This window comes from Boleophthalmus pectinirostris, unplaced genomic scaffold (assembly GCF_026225935.1).
Source record: "Boleophthalmus pectinirostris isolate CB_2022bp ecotype Guang Dong unplaced genomic scaffold, ASM2622593v1 HiC_scaffold_19, whole genome shotgun sequence".
Taxonomy (NCBI): Eukaryota; Metazoa; Chordata; class Actinopteri; order Gobiiformes; family Gobiidae; genus Boleophthalmus; species Boleophthalmus pectinirostris.
This window is the reverse complement of record NW_026571140.1, coordinates 21,278,231-21,297,330: the sequence shown is the minus strand read 5'-3', so window position 1 is coordinate 21,297,330 and position 19,100 is coordinate 21,278,231. Positions and strand designations below refer to the sequence as shown.

Genomic DNA, 19,100 nt, shown 5'->3' with positions numbered 1-19,100 from the left:
GGTAAACATTTCCAATTCCCTTCACATTATTTAATTCATCTCTTCACACAAACATTTCATCTTACCTTAGGATCTTTTTTCAAGCGCACTTGAGTCTCTCTGTGCTCTGATAGGGATCTCTTCACAACTCTGCGATGCCGGAAGTTATAATAATCACCAAAGACCTGAAAGAAAAAATAAGAAGTTGTATTAATCAACTGGTGTTTGTTTAGATGCTTGAAGATAAACAGGAAATCTGTCCTGCCCCAGGAACATAGCATAGACCAATACTGGGGAGAGCAATAGCAAAAAAAATTAAATCTTTTAAATTATCCTGTTAACAATATTGACATGATATTCTATATAATCAGAAAGGTGCTAAAACATGCCTGTAAATGTTGTGACTGAGGTTCAAGTATTGCCCAAACTGTAAATGGTCCATAAAAAAAATCAATTTCTATCCACTATATTCTATCACTACAAGTTTGCTTTTTATATATTTTATTTTAACATGAAACAATGTACTGGATATTCTGCGCATTACTTTCCATTATTCAGCACATGTCTCACCTCTTGAGTGACACACGAGTTAGCTATATTACAGCTGCCCTCATGTAGTCATGCATCCACTGCTCATAGGAAACAGTCTTATAAATAATTGATTTGGGTCTATAGTAAATATACTGTATTATTCAGGCTTGTGAGTCTCAAGCAGAGGTTACATTACAGATTCAGAGACAGTACTGGATGTATGAATGACATCTGAACCTGCAGTTCAGTAGACGCCGAGTGCATGACTTTCATTGATACCATTATCTCTGTTAGTTAGTCTTAACTTACAGGTGAGTAAGTGTCTATTAGAGTCACAAACCAAACATCTGCAACTTGATAAGTCATAAGGGGGACTTTAATAAATGCTAATTAGATTAATGATACAGGAGTATCATTAGATAGAAAAAAGATAGATCTTTTAAAATGAAGGCACCTTTTTGACCCCAAGGGGTCAAAAAGTAGCTGGAAATGTAGAGAAGCGCACACACAAACACACAGGTGGAAACCCTGTTTCAGACTTCAGGCTGACACTGGATCAAAACAATTTGATCCAGTGTGATCCAAAAGTGTTTTACATCTTCAGTCCAATTATTTTTCTGTAAAAATTGTTTCTATAAATATATCTTTCTGAGCCTGCACTCCAAAATAAACAGCTGGACAATAGAAAATACAGAATAATTGAATATCCAGATAATGATTAACAACAAAATAAATGCTATAGAAAGGGTCCACATATCTGAAACCACAGACAGAGTCTGCACTGCTACGTGCACAGTAGCATTCTTCCACTAATGGAGGCACGACTGGTCCCTTCAGCTGCTCCTATTTAATCAGAGTAAACAGGCAGATTCCCGCCCAGCTGACACAAAAGTTTGTCACCAACAAAGACAGCGGACAATAGAAAGGCAATAACGGAGAGAGAAAACATGCGTTACGATGATGTAGCTGCTGTATGTGTGAGAGGATAAAAACAACCAAAAGCCATTAGCTAACCTGATGAAGCCTTTGTAAAGAATAGAAGAATGGGAAGTTGGGAACAGGTTATGGGTTGATTGTGAGAGCAAAAAGAGCTCAGGAAGACCCAGTGATCAAAGACCTGAGAGGTGCATCTTTAAGGTTTTCTAATGGTGAACAAAGCGCTAAAGGAGAGTTTAGCTAGTGTTAAAGAGTGTATCCATGTATAAAACTCATACCTGTGCTTAACATGTAATGCACAATTATTCACAACAGTTATTTCCACAGTGCATAGGCCACCACCATCATGTTCCCATGAACTCAACACACACACAAAAACATTTAAACCACTCGGATGGCACAAACCTATGCACCCACATTAACCAACTGCCTTAAACAGTGAACACCCTTATCTTCCATCAACCAATCAGGACCAAGAAATAGATCTTTCCTTCCAGCTACAGTGAAGTTTGTGTGAGATTTGACCATTCTCCACTGGAAAAAGGGCAAGCAAAACTAGAATGTGAATGGGAAATGCGGAAATACAGGCTAAGTGTTACTGGTGTAATAAGTTGCACCTGATAACAGAATCAAATGCAGCTTGGTGAATGGGCACACATTAATCCATCACTTCATTAGAATGCATGGTGGCCCGCAGTGTAAAAAGACACACACTTGCCTCCTGTCTGCCCATCACGTTTACCTTGTGGGGAAAGCACTTATCAAAATGTCGGCTGGCTGATCTTCAGGGGCTGTTGACACAATTATGTTTTACAAAGAGCCAAACAATGTCATCTGTGTTGGTGTTTTCAGCAAAATGATATAAAATTGTGAAATGGCGAAAATGTCAAAAACAAAGCTTTTATCAACAACATTAACCTGTTGCCTTCATCAATCACAGCAAATTCTGTTTTAGTTTTAACTGTGGCACTCTTTGATTAAGTGGTTTGAGGTAAAGGGCACGTTTTGTTTATGCAATGGCAGTTGGTGATAAATTTACAAAATGAAAGTTACGATGGCAGAGGCGATAAAAAGCCCTGAAACAGTTCTCCTTTGCACTTATATAATGAGATGGAGCCTAATTGCCCACAGGAGGGAGCAGGGCACAAGCTTACACAGTGGCAGCTGGACAGTCTACTTTCTTTCTAGAAAACAGGTTAAGACAGCCCTACACACACTCCTCTGAAATGGGTTTGCACAGCTGGTCTGCCCTAATGCCACACTACATTATGTGGTCATTGGCTCATTGTTTCCCTTTGTACAATTTGTCCCAGGGCTCTCCTTTGTATCTACTTATACTGAGCATTATTAGGCATTCATGTATGGTGCATTGAACTGCAATCACCCAGGAGGCCCTTCAAGCCATTAACATGTAAAATGATACTACTATTTTAAGCTTTATGTTTTGCTGAAAAAAACACAAAAAAAAACACATGTGCTTCATCTTATCACTAACCCTTTATAATATGTGTGTGTGTGCACGCACGCACGCACACACGCACACACGGATATATATATATATATATATATATATATACACCACCTAAAGAATAAATTTCCACATGCATCAACACCAGACAATTTCCAAAGCCACTTCAATATAATTGTGTGTCAGTTTCTTTTAAACAGTTTCAACAAAGAGCCCTTCGATTATTAAACAGTGCTGATTAAAACAAATGGCTTTCATGGTCTGATGAAAGATTAAAAGTTTGAGGAACGAGGACAGGTCGATCACAGCTAAAATATCTCTGGGGCAAAGGCTGATCGCAGTATTTGAACAACCATTCATTACTGGGAAAGCAGCTTTTGAAACATGCAGTTTGTGATTAAATACATCTCATGCCAACACAAATGTTTAGCTACTGAGACACGATGTTTGTTTTGGTCTTGCCCAACATGATTCCCACAATTATCTTCAATTTTTTCCAGTTTAGTCTCATTTCAGTTTACAGATTTCAGTGCTGCTACAAACAGCTGGAGATACTTTTCACTGGCAAGTCAGCATTCATGTGAAAAAGTTATCTTAATATTAAATACCAGTTAGTTTTAAACCCTTTTCTGCTCCAATAAATACAACAAAAGGCACTATAGATCAGCCATGCAATAACATTTTTTGCGTAATTGATTCAGGGAGGTGTGCTAATGTGAGGAAAATCTGGGAGTCCCTGTTGAAACTATGCTGCACCTGCGACCTGGCCACGAATAAGCGGGAAATGGCTGGATGGAATTTATTAAAGTCTTGTCAATCAAAACTCTGAAATGAAGCAATCCTGTACAGATAATCGACAAGTTATTGAGTAGCTTAACTTGCAGCAACATTGTAAATCAATGTCCCACCATGTCCAACTTTAATCTTGTATAACAACACTAATTATTTTTATTTTTACTTGTCCAATAAAAATCTAAAATAAAATACTTCTCGTTACAAACTGATTAGCTGCCACCACCTGTGTCATTTGCATCAGTGAAATGAGGGACCACATCTTCTCCATTGATTTGAATGTGTCTTTGCTTTATGGAGTGGATAAGTGTGTAAAGAATTTACAGTGCCATGGCCCACTGCAGGCAGGCAGCTCGCTGGTCGACCTGTGCTGTCCTCAGTTGACTAACACTTCACAATAGTGGCGCAGGGGAAAAGACTGGTACGTTTAAATAATGATACAATAAACTTTGATCAAAGTTGTACTTGATCATAGGAGGCAGTCACACTTTTGTTGAGGCTTTGGTTCAGGTGCCTGAATGGGAGAGCTTATGCATATTCGTGTGCCCAGCTGTTGGCTGCACTCTGTTGATCTACAATGTCCCAATAGACCACACGCACCTGGCAGGAGAGATTCACACCAGCCGTTAGCCAACATCAAGGTGGGAGAACAAACTCACAGCACAAATTCAGATGCTGTTTGGGTCCAATTACAGTCTAATTCTACAACAGTCCAATTTGACCATGTGTGTCTACAAAAATTGTATGTGATGATTTTACACAGTGACACGATTATGACATCAGAGCAAAGGGGTATTTTTAAACTTAATAGACCAAACTCAATTACCAATGAGAGAACACTGCTAATACACTCATATTAATGAAATCTGAAATTTTGTGTAGAACAATAATTACAGTTTAAATTTCAATCAGCATTAATTATTCATTTTTTGAATGGCAGTGATATTGTTTGTAGATTAGTTTGTTTCTTTTCCAATCATATAACTTTGGATGTAATATTTATGATTAAAAGCAGGACTATACAGTTAGAGATAATAAAAGGTCACACTCTTCAAAGTCTTTGTCCGTTTTGCTACTGTGGTCAGGTTTACAGATTATAAATAAGATAGAAGTTAGAACTAATTTACTCTTCTTGGTTTGTTATAAAGAGCACATGGGTGTTAGAACAGACTACATTGCATTCATAAAACATGTACTTGAGTGAATATCTTGGTATAGAAGTCTCAGCCTGCATGTTAAAGCCAATGATTTAGCAGAATATTAAAACTACAGCAAACATTTCCCAATCCGTCTGCTGGGAAAGGGAAGGGGTCAGAGTTCTAAGGGTCAGGTTAACAGATGACAAATAGCTCCTAAACACTCCATGCTTCAACAAGTCCATGGTTATTATCAAGTCTACTGCAACCACTACCTCTACATAAATAATTCTCATCAGTACAACTCAATAAAGCAATATCCACAATTAACACATGTAGCAGTGTGATGTGGCTTTAATTTAATCTCTATACAAAGACAAAAGAGGACAGTGTTGGCAAGAACAGAAGTACTTTGGGTACTCGTTTGTGTATGAGCCTCAGGGGCCTACTGCCAGGGGCCTCTGCACTAAATGCCATTATATAAGAAAAACAGACAAAACCCAGCTCTGAAAAATCCTGCTTGGACAGAATTAATATGCACTGATGAATAAGCATGAGTTCATGAATTAAAGAAGATGGTGGTGAGTCAAGCGAAACAACCTGCACCACAAAATTATTCACAGTCAATTTACAGGTATCTATTCTAGGTGTGAGGAGCTGATTTTAGACATTTTACTGATGGTTTGTGAGGTTGTGCTGTTTTGTAAGGGCTTCGTTGGCATCTGAATCTAGTTTATTAAAAAGGTAAGCGGCAGTTTTTTGTGCAGTTATAGATCTCCTCTGTGGGAGGACCCCGTTTTCTGCAGACATAATGTACATTTATCCCAACCATGAGTGACAATATGCTCCGCAGGCCATAGTATAAAATTGGCCGTTGCAGCAGTGACCTTACACTTACTATGTAGCACATTTGAGTCTTTACCATGGATCAACTATAAAATTTCTACTTTAGACCAATCTTTCACAGCACCTTTACTAACATGATAATAAATGTCAAAAACATCCATGAAAGAAGGAAAATCAACAATTTGTCCATTTGCATTTCAGGAAATCTTAAACTAATCTATAAGCATATGGCCATTACGGTGATTCAAAAGAATATTACTTTGACTATCTTCACAAACAACACTTGCATTATTTTCACATGAAGCCGATCTCTAGTTGCTGTGTGTATGTGTGTTGTGACTGAACAGCTGTGTGCTGCGCACTGATTGGTTCGTGTTCAAAATCTACAACATACCATTTGTTCTTGGCTGTGCTGTTTTCCTAAAAAAAAACCTGACCAGATAAAAGTGTGAATTTTGTGAAAATGTGCAAGAATCTCGAGTGGCGACAGCGGGTGTGGTTGAGTAAATTATATTCTACTTGTATGGAATTTTGAAAGTATATGCGGTGGGCCAAGTCTAAGGGAACTGCTGTTAAATTTGCCCTGGGAGTCATTACAGTGGCTTCCAAATAGGTCGGAAGGCTTTATCATCTTCACTTCAAATCTAATAACTTAATAATCTGTTGACTCCTAAACCTTTTGCATAGGAGGAAAATAAAGCCTGTGTTCAGGGGGTTGCCAGTGGGACAGCAGCTAATAAGATTGAAATCTGGTGTCTAATTTTATCTCCCCTCCGAACTCTTTGAGCAGTGATAGAACAGCGCTGGACAGAAATACCAAACAGGTTCCTTCGGCCCCGGTGGAGCCCTAGCTGGGCCATTAAAGGAAGCTACACTCTTTTAATTTCCTAACAACCTCTTTCTCCACAGAGGACCTGCACTTTTGTCTCTCATGCTACCCCAGCTAACCAGCCACTTTCAGTCATTTTAATAGACTTCCATGCAAGCATACCAAGTGCACGGGGAGCATTTTATTATGGCCAAGGTTCCTTAAACTGTAGGTGCAGCGTATCTGGTGGGACATAAGGCAAGGACTACTTTGGATTTGTTCATGAGCAGTTACAGTTCATGTCATCAAGTTCAAAATTAAATTTAGTGTAATTTTTATTTGCACAAAAAACAATATGTTTCTCAGAACAATTCAGTATTAATGAATACATAAATTGTCACATAATAGCATAAATATAAAATATAAAATATAGCATGTCAAGAATAAAATACAAGATGTCAAGCCTTTATATCTTGTTTACATTTCAGGTTTACAGTTTGTGTTTTGTGCCAATTTAGAGAAATAGGTTTTGGTTTAGTTCTGTTTTAATGCTGGTTTAATCAAGATTAAGGATTTGACAGTCACTGATCTAGATGCTGGAGCAGTGACATGAATTCAGTTTTAATTCCAGTACGTCCTCTGGTGTGCTTCTTTCCAAAGTGAGGAGGAAGTGTCAGATCAGATGAGATGGTTGTTTCAATCAAGCATTATGTGGCCAGCTGCACACAATTCGCATGAAACTGAGCCGTGGCTGAATTCTCCGGCTGCTAGCGCCCAAGGCTGTGCATGTTACAATCTGTGATCCCATCAGTCGGAAAAGCGCCTCCATCTCCATCTTGCTCATGTTAGTACAGAAGGTGACGCAGGGTGAAAGAGACGGGCAACTAAAATACAACGTACCACACAGATGGCAAAGGGGAAGCCTTCTAATGAGGTTTCACCACAGTTTCCAGAGAGTTCATAGTGTGTGGTGTGATCTTTGATTCAGAGTGGGAGCTCATGAATGAGTGGGAGGTAGTAACACTACAAACTTGTGGGATTAGTCATAGAATAACAGAAACAGACGTGTTTAGAGTTTGTCCCCGTTTCTGTCAAGGAGTGATTTGGGAACAAGATTACAGAGGAATTATGGAGCAAAACATTTACTGCAACATTTTACACACCCTCAAGCCTTTTCCATGTACAGAGCCATAGAGGCAGAACTAGGAAAACTCTGCATCGTTAACCTTCACAGGGCAATTATGCTCTGCTTCTGCCTGATATGTCGTCTTCAGTGTTTTTTCCTTTGATTTATTCAAATACAATGGCAGTATTATTGGTGACATAAAAGGGCACATGCAATACATAGACAGTATGACCACCTACAATACAAAATACAATCAGCATTAAGTCATATTCATTCACCTAGTGAAATCCATATGTATCCTTGTGCAAACCAATATGGTTAACAGATTATATTACAGATATAGGCTACCAAGCAGAAACCAAGCAGAATGAGATTTTCACACCTAGATGTCAAACTTTCTCTTTAGAGATGAATTACAATTGAGAAAGTACCTGAAGCACCCAGAGTTCATTTTCAGAACACTTTTTACATCTGTGTAAGAGAGAAAGGTGCATCCTGTAAATGAGGGACTATTTCCTCGAAATGTCTTTTAATAGACTGATGGCAGGAGAGGGAAATGCTGCGAACATGACTGGTGTCTGGGGAAAAAAAAAAAAACTTTTTTTTTTAAGTAACAATAGACAATTTAAGATCACCTTCACATTTTGGACCATATGGCTTCTGATATGAAATTCATTTCATATCTAGAAAGAAAAATGTACTGAGAACGAAGAATGAATGTATAAAAACAAGCAACCCAATTTAATTTAAATCCACAAAAATTTTACTATAAAAACTAGTTCAATGCCAATTATCAAAAAACACTTCAAAACATAATTTTAAGTTTGAGAAAATTTGTTTTTGCAAAATTGCAGAGAAGTAAATGACCATGATGCTGATAGAGGTTTAAACAGACTAACTTGTCACGAACAGCACAACAAGGGAAAACAACTTCCCTGAATGTGTATGCGATACCAGGAATTAGGTAATACCCTAATTTTCAGTTAAAGAGGAGTCTGAAATAACCTTGTATTCTTAAATACTATACAATTAAAAACACAAGTGGGTTCCCCTCATTATTAGCGTACTTAAGAGTTGTATTTAGGATTTTGAGTTTTGAGTACTTTGAATGCTGCTACGGTTAACTGAATCTCTCAATTAAAAAGACCCAAGCTGATCATTGACATTTGGTCAATAGCACTGCCCTTTTAATAAAAATATCTTCTGTTATGGTTATTTGGTGAAAGGTCAAAAGTACAGCTAAAGTAGAACCTCAAGACTCTGGGTACGGCTTTGAGAACGTTGTGACGCGCCTAAACGAGTTCTGGTTGTTAAACAGCATGCCACTGCAGTCCTAGCTCTGTTCCGCTGGAGGAGTGCTCAGAGAAACAGGATTTTAGACACGGGTTCCAATCAGGACCCCCACATCGTCCTCAATCCCAACCTCAGCAGGACAGAGCAGCACACACCATAACACAATGGTAGGGAACTGGCACTGACCTTAAGAAGCACTAGTCACTTTGTTTTACTATAGGACGCTGCTGCAAAGAGACAACAACAAGAATGCCAACAACTGTATGGACAACAACTAACAATCTCATAAGTTTAGTTTGGTGATATAGAATATATATCAATGTCAGGGCTAAAATACGTATGCTCTCAATTTATGGGGCCCTACCTCCCTTATCACGTCCCCATGACGCAAATCCATTGTTATTATGTCTTTTGTTATTAAATCAACAACATGGTTTAAAGTAAATATGCGAATTGCTGTAGGTTAAGGTTAGGCAAGTAGTAACTATGGTAAAGGTTAGCATCGGTCTCCAGAAAATGAATGCAGGTGAATGTGATGTCCATAAAAAGAATGTAGACCTGATGTGTGTTTTCAGATGTGGCTAATGATGGTAAAAAAAAATATCTGTACCTATTTAATTTGGACATGGGTTATTCAAGATTTTCTTCTCTATAGTTTAACCAAGACTTTTTGTTGTAATTGGACAACTGGCCTGAGAGGCCATTGAGTCAGAATGGTCTTAAGCTAGAGAAGTATTGTACCATCACTGTATGAGTATGGAAAGTCAATAAATAATGGCCTAAAAAGAAGCTAGTTGAAACTATTGTCAAGCTTGTAACTTGTAAAAAAAAAAAAAAAGCTATTTAAATTCAAACTTTTCTTATCAGTTCTATGTCCTTATTAAGTCTCGTCCTGGTGAACGTGGTGCCATTTGTGGCACAGTGTCAGAGAGGCATGCAGTCTCCACTTGTCAGTCTTCAAAACCAAACTGGGGCACAGCGCTGGACAATGAGAGGAAGACTGGCCACAGCAATTTCCTGTCGGTTCGATCTGGCATCAACATGATACATGAACATGTTCAAACAGAATGGGTAGTCTCAGGTCATTTTACATGAATACCGATATAAGGTTTTATGCATTTTCCTTGTCCATTGCTATAAGACCTCAATTGGTAATAGATTATCTTTGAGAAGAATATTTTGTACAGTTCAATACTTCATGACTTTATAACTATGTTATATAGCTCCCTGAATAACCATACCATGCATGCTTCCTGTATCTTATTCTACACAAGTTAAATATTGTCTCTAAGAGCCAAGAAAGGGGATGGTCCTAAAATAAAGGAACAACTTAAGTGAACCTGGTGCCAACACTAGGATCATAAAAATGTTTGAGGCTGTTGTGTGGAGACTGAGGAACGGAGAGAAATGCCTTCATAAACTGACAGTATTACAGGTCTAGAGCAGTAGGAGGCTGTATGCTGTGGGCCAAACACACTAAACCCACTTGTTGGAAAAATGCCCTCTGAGCTAAACTCAGTGCACGGCACCATAATTGTATATCTCCTGGTTTAACAGTGTCTATTGGGAATTCAAGAAAAAGGCAAGCTTTGAGGGAAACCTGGGACATGCAGTTCATTCTTATGGCAGTATGCAGGGGCAGTCCGGACTAAGGAAGGTTTGTACCACAGCCTCCTGTCCAAAACATTTTTATCATTCCCTGAACTTCAGCCACTTGCAAAAAAAAAGATCCAAACATACAGACATTTGTGTATGAACAGCTTTTTGTGTTTGACAAATTAGCAACAAATCACGCAAGGTGTTCCTTCTACACATATTGTTTTCCTTTAGAGGAAATTAGCTAAACTTTAGTAATCATTCATCATCCTGGAGCACTTTTATTGTGAAGTGTTTAAAGTATTTTAAACCAAACAAAGATATTTAATTTTCAAATATTGCATTGCTTATATACTTGAAGAAACAAATCCATCTTTGATAGCCTTTCCCCCCTGTACGTGCGCAACAGAAGATAAGGATATTGATGCTTCGACAGCCCTGTGGCTGTACAGTCAAAATGATCAGTCAGCAGAATCACTACACACAATAAAAAAAAAGGATGTGCTCCATCTTCAATGACAAAATTCAATGGCTCAGACCTGTAAACGAGGAGAGGAAGGGACATAACTCAGTGATGCATGCCTTACATCTGTAATAAAATATTCATGAACTCTCAAAGCCTTTACAAGTGATCCGATACAGACATGATAAACCATCTTTCCTTAGCAACGCTGACCCAGAAATATAAAAGTGAAGAGCCCTCACCAAGCTTTTGCCTCATAATACATTATATAACTTTGAGCAAACAAACTTCACCACTGAAAAACAGGCTCTACCTCTAGCATTTCTGATAGATCAGTTTCTGCCAAGTTGGCGGGTCTCCAGCGCATAACTGGAAACATTCAAAAACAAATAAGCAGCTCCTCAGCATTCGACAGCATGAGGATAGAAATGTGATCTAGCGTCATACAAGACCAAAGCCAGAAAATTAATTTGAGGTGGAAAAGAAAAAAAGATGTTTCTATCAGAGTAGTCAAGAGTCAAGGACAGATTCAGCACAAAAGCAACTGCATCAACATCTTTGAGAGCCAAACGCACATGTTAGCAGAGCAAGATTACAACAGGCATTAAATGAGTGCACAGTGCATCCAGTGAGTGAACACTATGTACAGTGCATCGCAACAAGGAAACAGACTCATTTAAAAAGGATTAACAGCAGAAACTCTAAACTTGTTCAAATGAACCTGTTTTTCTTGTGCTTGTGAAAGACACCTGATCTGAAATGCAAGATGTAACACTGCCACAAAGCTACGTGGCTCTAAACATTAGCTCTGTAACAACTCCACAGGATTCATGTTACAAAGGAAAAAAAAAATCACTTGCAGACTTCGTAAAACACAGCTCCACCCACGAGCTGCATTCTTCTCCATCTCCTTCAGGCCAGCTTCCCAAATGTTCACCTCCTTGTTTTCATTGTAAAAGGCTTATCAGATTTGGTCTTTTCAAATTGCACCAGAAACACGGGCTCCTCCTCCCAGGTCATCTCTAGTGAGGCAGCTCAGCAGATGCACAACACATGGGGGCCCACATCAGTTTACAGCCTCAGAGACAGGACAGAAAACAACCACAAGCACTAAATAAATCTCATTTGTAAAGGGCATAGCTATATACTGTTTGGTTTCACAAGAATTCATTTATCTTGGCCATAACTAAGAAGTTCTTACGCATTGATATTTCACAGAAAGAGGAAGTTACATTTTTCCTCAAATTAACCAACTGTTTACCTTCCTTGTGCTGAACATTTTTATTCTGCATCTCTGAAGGAGACCTGTGATGCTTTAGTTGACAATAAGAAGTTCAAAACAATCCTACAAGAGCTTTTTTATGAGGCAGAAAAAGACAAAAGATGAAGGTATAGCTGAGTGACCTGAAAACTGATATTAACAGGCAACGTTTAAGCAGTTTTCTTTGAACCTCCTTCTAAATTTAGTCTTGGATCTCTGTGGGTTTCCCTTTTCAGACAGACAAAATAGGTCAAATACGGTCTGTGCTCATTGGGGTACAGCTCTAACATTAGCAGCAGGAGACCTATCTAACAGATTTGGAAATTGGCATAAATCCAGAGGCCTTCTTTGAACAGGAAGCAAAAATCGCTATACAAAAACTGCTGCTTTTCTTTTGCCGCATTGAAACTTCAAAAGTCCATTCTTTACCTTTTGAGTAAAATTCCTGACATACCTGCAGCTGTCGTAAGCGTGCCTGTGCATATAGAGAACGCACATCGCACTTGATGTGGTTGTGTCCCCTGAGCACATCTGGCTTGTGTTACAGCTGTGACCTGTGCGGTTTGTCCCAGCCCCCATTCGAGCTCTGCTCTGTCGGGACAGCGCAGTAATAACCACTGTGCCTCCCTCAGACAGCCTGGAGATGGACTCCTGCTGACCAATGTGTTATTCTTTATCTCCTTCAAAACCCTTTCTAGAGCGGAGTGACCTAGTGGTGGCTTCACAGACATTTATGTCAGCCTAAAGATATGTGCTTGAAAACCCACTCAAGCTCTGCTTTGTGTTTCATTCTCTGCTCGTATTAAACTTAACACTGTAATTTATGACATCTTTGGGCAACAGTACAGTACCATTTATACTTATTCAGATAGAAAAAAAGAGAAGGCTAGGTTCATTTTAGCCTTGTATGAGATGATAAATACTCACTGTATGTGGTACTCTATAAATTATTTCACACCTTTTTGGAAATGGTAAGTGAACTGCTAAACTTTTACACACTGAAACAGGATTGTTTTCTCATTAAAACATGGTGTTGTGTTAATTTCATTCAAGCATGTAATTGATCGATTGTGACATGGGACAGACCAGTTACATTTTATAGAACAGCATGGGTGGTCAGTTTCATACTATTTAGAAGCTCTCAGAGGATACAGAAAAGAAAAAAACAACCTGTTCTCCAGCTGCGTGTGTGGGTGTGATCTTATCAAGTGAGCATACCGGTACTTGCTCTTGTCCATTGAATTTGAATTGTTTAAAAATCATGCCATCCTGTCAGAATTAGGCCTGTCACAATAACGAATTTTGAAGAGCGAAATATTGCTTAAGTAATTATAGACAATAAACGATAATATTGATATTAATTTATGCCACTGACACCATAACCCTTGTGGTGGATACCTCTGCCACCACTCTAGTGTCAGTATTATTTAATTTTCATTATTATTTACATTAAGTTAAATAAATAAAGGAATTAAATTATGTGTAGTGTAGACTTATGTTCTAATTTGAGTGCACACATTTTAGTTAATATAAGTCTAATTTACTTACACTTGTTTTTTGTTTTTTTGAGCACCGGACGGAGGACCCTGGGAGAGACCATCAGGACTCAGCAAAGGGGGGGAACACTATTTAGTTTGTTTTACTAAGTTAATTTGTTTAGTTTGTGTTGAGGTCACGTTATTATCACTTATTATTTTCTGTGTTATAATTATTTGCTTTTTTGTTTACTTTGATTAAGTTATTGGTTTAGTTAGTTAATTAGTGTAATTCCTCCCTCGTGTGTTTAGCTTTAGTTGGTCCTTAGGTATTTAAACACACCTGTTCCTTTGTCTGGTGGGGTTTAGTTTTGTTCTGTTCAGTTTGATTTTGAGTTACCCCAGTTGGGTCCAGTTTTTTTTTTTGTTAATAATTTGCCTAATTTGAGCCTTTGTTAAATTATATCTTTTTTGACTATATTAAATTTAAACTTATTTTTATACCTTGTCTTTGCCTTTCTCTTTGGTCCACTACAACCCTAAAGCACAAGCACTATTCTACATGTTTAATATGGGTAAGAAGCCCAAACTGCAATAAATAAGTAGAATAATAGTAATAATAGTAATAATAGTAATAATAGTAGTAATAATAATAATAATAATAATAATAATAATAGAGTAATAGTAGAATTAAACAGTTTAGTTATTTTGTACCTAGAATGAGTCATAGAAGTTAATTATTTAACCCTCTATGGCTCAAATCTTATTGTAATATAGACACATAACAAAAATTCTTGCTGTAGTGTATCCCTCTGAATGAAGACTGACACTTGAAATGGAGATTTTTAGATTTAATGGCAATAAATCCTCCAATCTGCCATAAGAGCTTTGTGCCTCTTCAGAGGGGAAGCTAAACAAAGACACAGAAAATACCAAAAAATATATGTGTATACATTTGCTCCGTATAACATTTTCCCCTTCTCGTTGTCAAGGGAATTAAACTAAAATAAACCCTTCAAAATAAAAGTGCTAAACATAAATGCATAAGATAATGGTTAACAACAGAAAATAGTGCAATATAAAAATAATAATTAAAAATGTCACAAGAGATTTTAACCAAGACAAATTATACTATAGGTTGTTTACACTTGTGCCAAGATAAAGTACCATCACAATAAATATTTACCCAATATTTAAACAAGCTGATATAGTAATTATCATGAGAGGCCTATAATCCAAATTGGTAGTGTCCACTGGTTAAGTTTGGGTAATTTGGAACAACACAGGCTTCCAATGCAACAGACAAGATAAGCCAACCTCTGCACTTCATCTCTGCAGCCGCGCAGCTTTGAACATTAATGTAGTGAGATCTGGGTGTGTGTTTTATGCAAAAAAAAGTCTTGAAAAAGTTTGCATAATAAGGAAGTCCCAGTTAAAGCCACAGAAAGGACAAAAGGCTGCCACAGAAGACCACTGCCCTTCAGCTGATCCAACATAGCAGACTCAAGTTTTTCCCTATAAAATCAGATTCATGGAGGAACACGCATAACAGAAAATTTAGCGATATCTCTGCTGGATTTCAAAGGCCAGTCCTTCTCTTTGAGGGACACAGCACAGCCATAGAACCAGGGGCCTTTTTAAAACATTCATGATCACACTGCACCAATAAAAAAGACTAGAGTACATGCCAAAAAAGCATTAATATTTAAAACTAACTATCATGCTTGAGTGCAGTAGTAAGTCCTGGATGAATACAAAATCAGTTTGACAAGAGTTCAAATGTTAAATAGTTAACACTTGGTGAGCAGCACACTATAGTCATGCAGATTAGTTGGAATTTGATCTATTAAGATAATAAGTTTAGGAATAAATTTAGAAAAAGGTACAATTAAAACCTAGCTAAAAAATAATGGGGGTGTTGAAAGTTCAAAGGCACTGCAAACTGGAATGATCTACCATCAGGGCTGGTCATATAATTTTGGTGGTGAGATATGATTGGAATATCATTACTGCAGCTGACTTCTCAGTTGCAAGGCAAACAAATCCTGGCTAATTGTTAATTATTTACTGCAAATTCTCTTTTGAGATAAATAAAACTGGCCAAATTGCCCTGCACTAGTTACAATTTTTCATCAGAGTGGTACATTTATTAAAAAGCAAGAATTACAGTGAAACATTCAACCTGACAACTTTGTAAATATTCCATATGAGTAAATATTTGAAAAGATTCTATTACCATGTGACAAAACAGATAGAAGGTCAATAAAGAAATATTAAATTGTAGATCATTTAACACCACATAACTCTGGCATGCTGCTAAACTCAATAGAAGTTAAATGCATTTATAAGCTTAAAAAGGTAATTTACATCACAGGTCTTGTCTCCGGGCAATGATCAGACTGGTGCTTTTATGCATTAATCCATTTGTGGAGCCTTGGCACTTTTAATACATTATTTACCTTGAATTTGTATGTTAGAGTCTTAATTAGAGTCTTGTTTGCACTAGCAGTCATTCAACCATCTCCCCTTTCACCTCACAAGAAAAACACGATCACACAGAAGACCAGTCACCTACAACTGATTAATTCCTGAAAGGCTTTTCATTTTTCATATTTGGACATGTTTACTGAGATGGACGTGTTGTTTTTGGAAAACCTCATCCTTCTCTTAATGCACTTCTGTGACATTTCAGACTTCATTTCACACTTGCCATCGAGATGAAACACCAATTATGGCAAAACAACTTCAGTCGGGTAAAGCAAAAGTAAATAAATACAATATAAAGTGTGAAATTTGGGAGTGTTCTTTCATTATAGAGTAAATAAAAATATGGAAACACCTGCATGAGAAGCAAATTGTGCCACTAACTCCGCTCCCAGCAGGCTGCCCCTCTCATCATCACAGCGGCAATCACATCCTGACTGAAGATTTTCCAGAAATTTTTTAGGCAGCAGATAAAGGAATCCGCTCTCCAGAGTCCAATTATTGACTCCATACCTTTAGCCTCACCTCAATAATTCACACCGGTTATAAGTTTTCACATTACATTTGAGAGATGATTGGAATTTAGTCATTTCTTATCAGTGTGTGCAGGACCAACTGTTTAGCTCAGCTTTTAAATTGAGCCTGGTGCAAAACGGAAAATGATTTCTGCAGGTGTAAAAGGTAAAAAGATAGTTGCCATATGCACAAAAACAAAACGACAAGCTATCAGAAGCAATGCCACAGAAGTTAAATTACAAGAAATGACAAAATTCATTCATTAACAATTATTCAAAAAACAAATAAATATAATAAATCAACTGTAAAAATAAAAGACGATTTAGTGACAATTTTATTTAATCATCACAAAGATTTTTTTTTTTTTAACTTTGTGATGATTAAATAAAATCTGAGCAGCACCTTAGGATAGTGAATTATCTTTTGGTAAAAAGCCTGAGAACAGCAGTGGTCTGTGAAGCCTTAGGGTACAGTGCTGTGTCACGGCTGCTGATAGCAAAGTGTCATTTCATGTACTTGGTTAGAGCTAGAGATAACAGGCTACTCTTCTTCTAATCTTACCCCAAACAGAATATTAATTTATTTTAAAGAGGAAGAGGATATTAACACGCCAATTAAACAAACCGCATGGAGTCAAGGAGGATGTATGAGGACACTATGTCTAACAGCAAAATGTTGTATTCAAAGCCCAAGGGGGAAAGAGACAGTTACAGACCGACAAACCACAAGCAACACAAACCTCATATAAGGAAAAGAAACACGTCACGAAAATGCCACTGTACTTTGAAGAGAGCAATAACTTATTTATCCGTCACCCTTTTCCTCCCACTCCAAGTTATGAATAATCGAAGACTTCCCCTAACAGTTTCACAAGATCAAACATACCTTTATGGCCATCCAATTAAAAGAAGAACATATCTCAGATAGAGACCATAATAAGTTTCTAATGGCTCTAGACATTTAGATCAAAGACCAAAATGTCACCATCACATTTACTGTCAGCTTTGAGTGAATTATTCAGCCCTGAAGTAAAGTACAGGCAGTTGTTAAGCTGCTACAAAGTCCTTCTCTCCAAAAGGCAATTTCAAATCTGACACTTCCCGTCTCATCGTCAGCCACAGGCTCTCATAATCCGCATTTTAGATGGAAATGCCTCCAGTTGCAGTCCGGAAGGCAAAACTCTGCATGAAAGTGACCTAAAAATTACAAAAATCTGTCACTTTAACCAACATTTGAGATATAACTCAGAATCTAAAATAGAAAATTTCCAAATGATGTGTACATTTAATTGAAAATGCAATTGTGTAAAAATTAAACTTCCTTTTTACAAGCTTGAGGCACAAGATTGATGACGTGTGCAAGAAAAGGCCTTTATAATGTAAAATAACCACTCTAAGATGCAAGTCTGCAGTTAATGGCAATTTACCGCTGCGTGAATCAGCTGTTTCTTAATTGCATCACTTTAGCACAGTCAAATTAATTCCCTTTTCATTTACCTAGCCCTGGTTTGTAAGACTAGTAATAGTTTTCCATGTAGTCTTCATTACCTTATAAGTATTTTAAACTGAATAAACTGAGTAAAGATATATAAAAGGTAGAACACTTCATTTTCCATAAACATAAATTTGTCATGTATTTGTCCATAAAGACTTCTAAAATCATAGTATCACTGGAGAGTCCTGCTCATATTCATAAGCTGTAAATTTTACATCCTTAACACAGTCAAATGTTTCAGTAGTTTTGTTAGGTTTTAAAAAAGGTAAAAGAAATTATAGGTCCTTATTAAATTGACATCAGTTCTAACCACTCAACATAAATATTGGGAAACAAACATTTGACAAGTGTTTCACCCAAGTCAAGCAGCAGCTCATTATTGCCTTGAATGTGGTCTTATACCGCTTTGTCTCAACTTTTTTCAGTGTTGCATAAGTGCAATACTTTGTTACTCAATACAAACAGCCAATGAGATCTGCATCATTGAGTATTAGCTGTTACTACATTTACAAACTGCAACATGGCTCCAGTGGCACTCGAGCCAACAACGGTATCAACAAACAAGAACCAAAATGTCAGCTGACTACACTGACAACATGTAATCTGCTTTTGTTGGCAACCGCTGCACTGGAGTTTCTCAAACCTTCCCGTGTGCAACACTAGAGTCTGACAGCGTTTGTGAAGCTGTGACAGAGCACCGCTGTGACAATGAAGAGTGCAGACAGCATCTGAAATGTCTCCAGTTACGGGCACATGGGTTTGAGCTCTAACTATAACTGAGTGAAGGGAGGAACATGATGACAGAGCTTTATTTCAGAATTTAACTGTCAACATAATACAATATAATTTCATTTTAGTACAATGTGTTCATAAAAAAATTGTCTATGGATCACAAG

General features: G+C 37.5%; 1 protein-coding gene across 2 annotated transcripts in view; it reads right to left on the bottom strand.

The window, feature by feature from the left end:
* Window positions 1-19,100, bottom strand: part of furina (furin (paired basic amino acid cleaving enzyme) a) — a 57,413-nt gene that overhangs the window by 32,281 nt on the left and 6,032 nt on the right. For both annotated transcript variants that reach the window (XM_020941611.2, XM_020941610.2), the window contains exon 3: window positions 66-164. In XM_020941611.2, coding sequence (XP_020797270.1) covers window positions 66-164 — 99 coding nt within the window. The remainder of the gene's footprint in view (window positions 1-65; window positions 165-19,100) is intronic.